Source organism: Somniosus microcephalus, chromosome 8, assembly GCF_052327205.1.
Source record: "Somniosus microcephalus isolate GS21.2 chromosome 8, FLI_Smic_1.0, whole genome shotgun sequence".
NCBI classification, from domain to species: Eukaryota; Metazoa; Chordata; class Chondrichthyes; order Squaliformes; family Somniosidae; genus Somniosus; species Somniosus microcephalus.
Genome location: NC_140994.1, coordinates 271,126,918 through 271,130,622, shown reverse-complemented (window position 1 = coordinate 271,130,622; position 3,705 = coordinate 271,126,918). Strand labels below are relative to the sequence as shown.

General features: G+C 42.0%; 1 protein-coding gene across 1 annotated transcript; it reads right to left on the bottom strand.

The window, feature by feature from the left end:
- Window positions 1-616: 616 nt before the first annotated feature.
- Window positions 617-3,203, bottom strand: LOC147114402 (heart- and neural crest derivatives-expressed protein 1-like). Its single transcript, XM_085994080.1, has 2 exons — window positions 2,441-3,203; window positions 617-884 (listed from the first exon to the last, which is right to left on the bottom strand). The coding sequence occupies exons 1-2, from the start codon at window positions 2,930-2,932 to the stop codon at window positions 786-788; spliced, it is 591 nt and encodes a 196-aa protein (XP_085850206.1). The 5' UTR covers window positions 2,933-3,203; the 3' UTR covers window positions 617-785.
- Window positions 3,204-3,705: the final 502 nt, after the last annotated feature.

Below are 3,705 nucleotides of genomic sequence, written 5' to 3'. Positions count from 1 at the left end.
TTGATGACATGTATCCGCTGTTTCAGAGATTTAATTCAATAGTGCAGAGATGGATTTCAAGTGTCGGATTAACGTGTAGAATGTGGAACGGGTTGGATAAATCAAACTCTCCCAATCCCATAGCCCGGCTGACACGGGTTGGATAAATCAAACTCTCCCAATCCCATAGCCCGGCTGACACGGGTTGGAAAAATCACTCTCCCAATCCCATAGACCGGCTGACAGGAGCAGGTCGTTTCTTGTTCTATTCACAAACGATTGCGAGAAGTTGTAAATAGAACATTATTTATTTATTTATTTATTTACAGTTTTCAATCATACATTAACCGGGGGAAGTGCGAACTGACTGGGGACAAATCACAGAACTTGTCATTGCCATTGCTGGTAAAACATTAAAAAAAAAACTTTCACTGAATTATAGGGAAGAAAATAAAATCTCGGTATATTTAAGCCGTTTAATACATTTGAGTCGAATTAAACTAATAGCGAGGGAGGAGAATCGTTCCCATTGTACAGAATACCTGATCCCGTTGCAGCATTTCTTGCAGGCAAGTCAGGATACAATTGTACCTTCCTTTATGTGCATTTTACACTGAATCAAAAGGTGCTGCAAATATAGATTAGAAATAATTTTATTTATTCCCCTTTTCTTAGTCTTTAACTTAAACGGATTTGAAATTGCACTTATACATCTGTAGTGGCTGGCTGCTCAGTTTGGGGAGCGACCTCAGATCAGTCCAGTCCTTTTCGAGTTTGAACAAAACTGAAAATTTGCAACCGCACTTTCACTGGTTCAGCTCCAGAGCCCAGACTTGCTGCGGCCAACCCGTCCTCCCCTTCAGTTTCTTCTCACAGCTCCTTGTGGAGCTGTTTACTGTTTCATTCTGGTTAAAATAAAACAAGGTTTATATCGGTTTGATTAGGAGTGTAGAAAAAATTCACATCTAAAATACATGTTATTAACGAAAGTCATTTAAATATATTGTATTATGTACAATCACATAAATGATACATTTACGGGGCAGCTCGCGAAGTATCAGAGGGAGAAAGGGACAGGTGATGGGGTGAGATGGAGGGGGAGCATAGGCCAGTTGGGCCGAAGGGCCTGTTTCTGTGCTGTAAGCTCATGTAATCACACCTAAAATACACGTTATTACAAAGGCAACCACCCAGATATATCGTGGGTTATTTGCCAGTAGGATGAGGATTTCGGCGTTCTGGCATTTAGATTTGTTTAGGTTGTTCACCCAGGTTCAATTTACAGCTATCGGACTGAGTGAAAACAAAAGTCGTTGCAATAGTTGGGAACCGGGTGTTCAGATTAGACTAACTGGCAGAGAATGGATCGGAAAATGATTTAATATAAAGTAAACCTCGTGGAGGATATCTACACAGCCGATATACAATTAACTAGTTTTAAAAAGTTGCAATGAACTCAAATCCAGCCTGGATTCTGGAGTTTAAAAATAACAATTTGGGAGTCAATGTTCTGCTGGAGTGTGAGCTCCTTACTTGTAAACTTCCATTTATTATCTTTACATTAATCGATGGGGATAAATGGTTCTGTTCACCAGATTCTGGCCCAGTTATCCGTCTTACCAACGGTTTGAGTAGATCTGGCTCGTTTGTTGAGAAAACTGCGATTCCCCCCCCCCCCCTTAAAATATTACAATTGGGGTCAGCGAGACCCGAATTATTCCACAATTTGTTTTTTTTTAGGATCAGGTCCGAATGTCCTCGATTTCACCAAGAATGAAAACGCAGTTCCCGATGAAGTGAGTTGGTTTCATTCTTTTCAGAGTTTTAATTTAAACCGTTGAATTTCAGTCCAGCCGTCGCTTTCTGTCCCGAATTGCCCAACACAGCAAACTACAAAATACTTGTTTAAAAATTAGATGAACAAATCACTTAGAATGTTATAAAAGTTTAGACAAAGTCCCTAGTTTGTAGTTTTTAAGTGAAGTCGGCTTGTTCGATTGCTGGTTATTGGCAGGCAAGTTTAAAGGGAAATCAGCAAAATCTCAAATTCAAAGTTACCCGATTATTAATTATTCAAAGTATTGGAGATTTCCATTTCGTTCCCAGCCGTGTTTCAGGGACTTGGTTCTTTGATCAGGTCGGTTCCCCGTTTCCTGATCCAGGGAATCGCGCCACAGGTCCTTTCAATTTGCCCCAGATTGTTGTTGGTTTATTCGGAGCACATTTACAGGCCGCACAATTGGCATATTCGGAGCACTGACACTAGATTCGATCAGCGATTCCATTCAATGCCGCGAACAGCAATTGTGACTTGACCTTCAACATGTAAATGCTTTGAGTTAAAGTCAATAAAACCTGTGCTAATTATTTGAACTTTCCGTTAACAGGAGTCAATACTCAAGAGTCTGAAGAAACCTTGCACATGAATAATAAACATGCTTCACCGTTTCCCGGCTCTTACCGTTTCCCGCTTGCGTTTTCCTTCCTTGCTGTCTATTTTCTTCAGATCTGCTTTGAAAGCTTCGGCCTCTCCGAGCTGACTGTCCTTGGCCAGAGTGTCCATGAGATACGCAATATAACTGGTGGCCAACCTCAGCGTTTTGATTTTCGATAGTTTGGTATCTGCTGGGACATTCGGAATACATTCCCGTAATTCTGAGAAGGCGCTGTTGATGCTCTCGGTCCGGCGCCGCTCCTTCTTCGGGACCGCGGCCCCTCGCCGTCTACCTGCCCGCTCCGGGGCGGCTGGAAAGCGGCCGGGCTCTGGCCCCGCTCCGTTAATCCCGTAATCTGGGCTGTAGGAAGGCTGTGCCGAGTAATCGGGAGACATCTCGCCCTGGTTTAGGACCCAGCTCTGGAAGAACGGATGGTCCTGGTGGCACCGACTGCTTGGGGTAAACGGGAACCCTTCGTGCATTAGAGCCTGGTGCTGGAAACTACCCACCAGACTCATGATTTCAAATCTAGACACAGACCGGGATAAGCAAGATCAGCAAGAAAGACAGTGCCAAACTCCAGCTTCTGAAATCACTTTACCTGCTCCTGAGAAGCCTCATCGCCACTGGCTTTCACTTCCTTCCAATTCTGACAGAATTCTCTTCAAACTCTCTGTTCTCCGCCCTTTCCCTCAGATTATACCTCGATATTCCAGTCTTCCCAATGTCCAAACTGTAGCTCTTACTTTCCTTAGAATTGTGAAACTACTTAACTCGTCTTATCCTGTCAAGGCCAGCTTTATATAGAGTGCTGGCGGATCACAGCCAATAGCAGCAAGAGCCACGACAGGGAGGCGATTAAATAGTTCACCTTCGGCAATTGGACAGGCTATCAAAGCACAGCACAATAAGGGACAAGACACAAACCCATCTTCCATTGTGAATGATTACGAGTATTTATGATAAACATAAACCCAATTCTAATATAGTAATACTCATAGTATTAATACTAATACCGCATTCCATTATTCTATTAGAGCACTAACATTAATATGGATACTGTATTTCACTTATCTAACACAGTACCAATACTGTATTCTTCTAATACTATACTAATTTTATTCCACTATTCTAATGAAATATTAACTCCATTGTTGTGTTCCATTATTGTAGTACAATACTATTCCTTATATTTCAATGCAATGGTCAGGCGACAGTTACAGTACTATGTAGATTTTTTCGCTCCATTATAGAAAGGATATTAAAGCTATAGAGAGCGGACAGTGTAGAT

What these genes read in the sequence shown, in the direction of transcription:
- LOC147114402 (XM_085994080.1), bottom strand. Translation starts at nt 2,932, where the DNA reads ATGAGTCTGGTGGGTAGTTTCCAGCACCAGGCTCTAATGCACGAAGGG. An exon ending in GAAAACGCAAGCGGGAAACG is followed by an intron (nt 885 to 2,440) that starts GTAAGAGCCGGG and finishes TATTTTAACCAG; the next exon opens with AATGAAACAGTAAACAGCTC.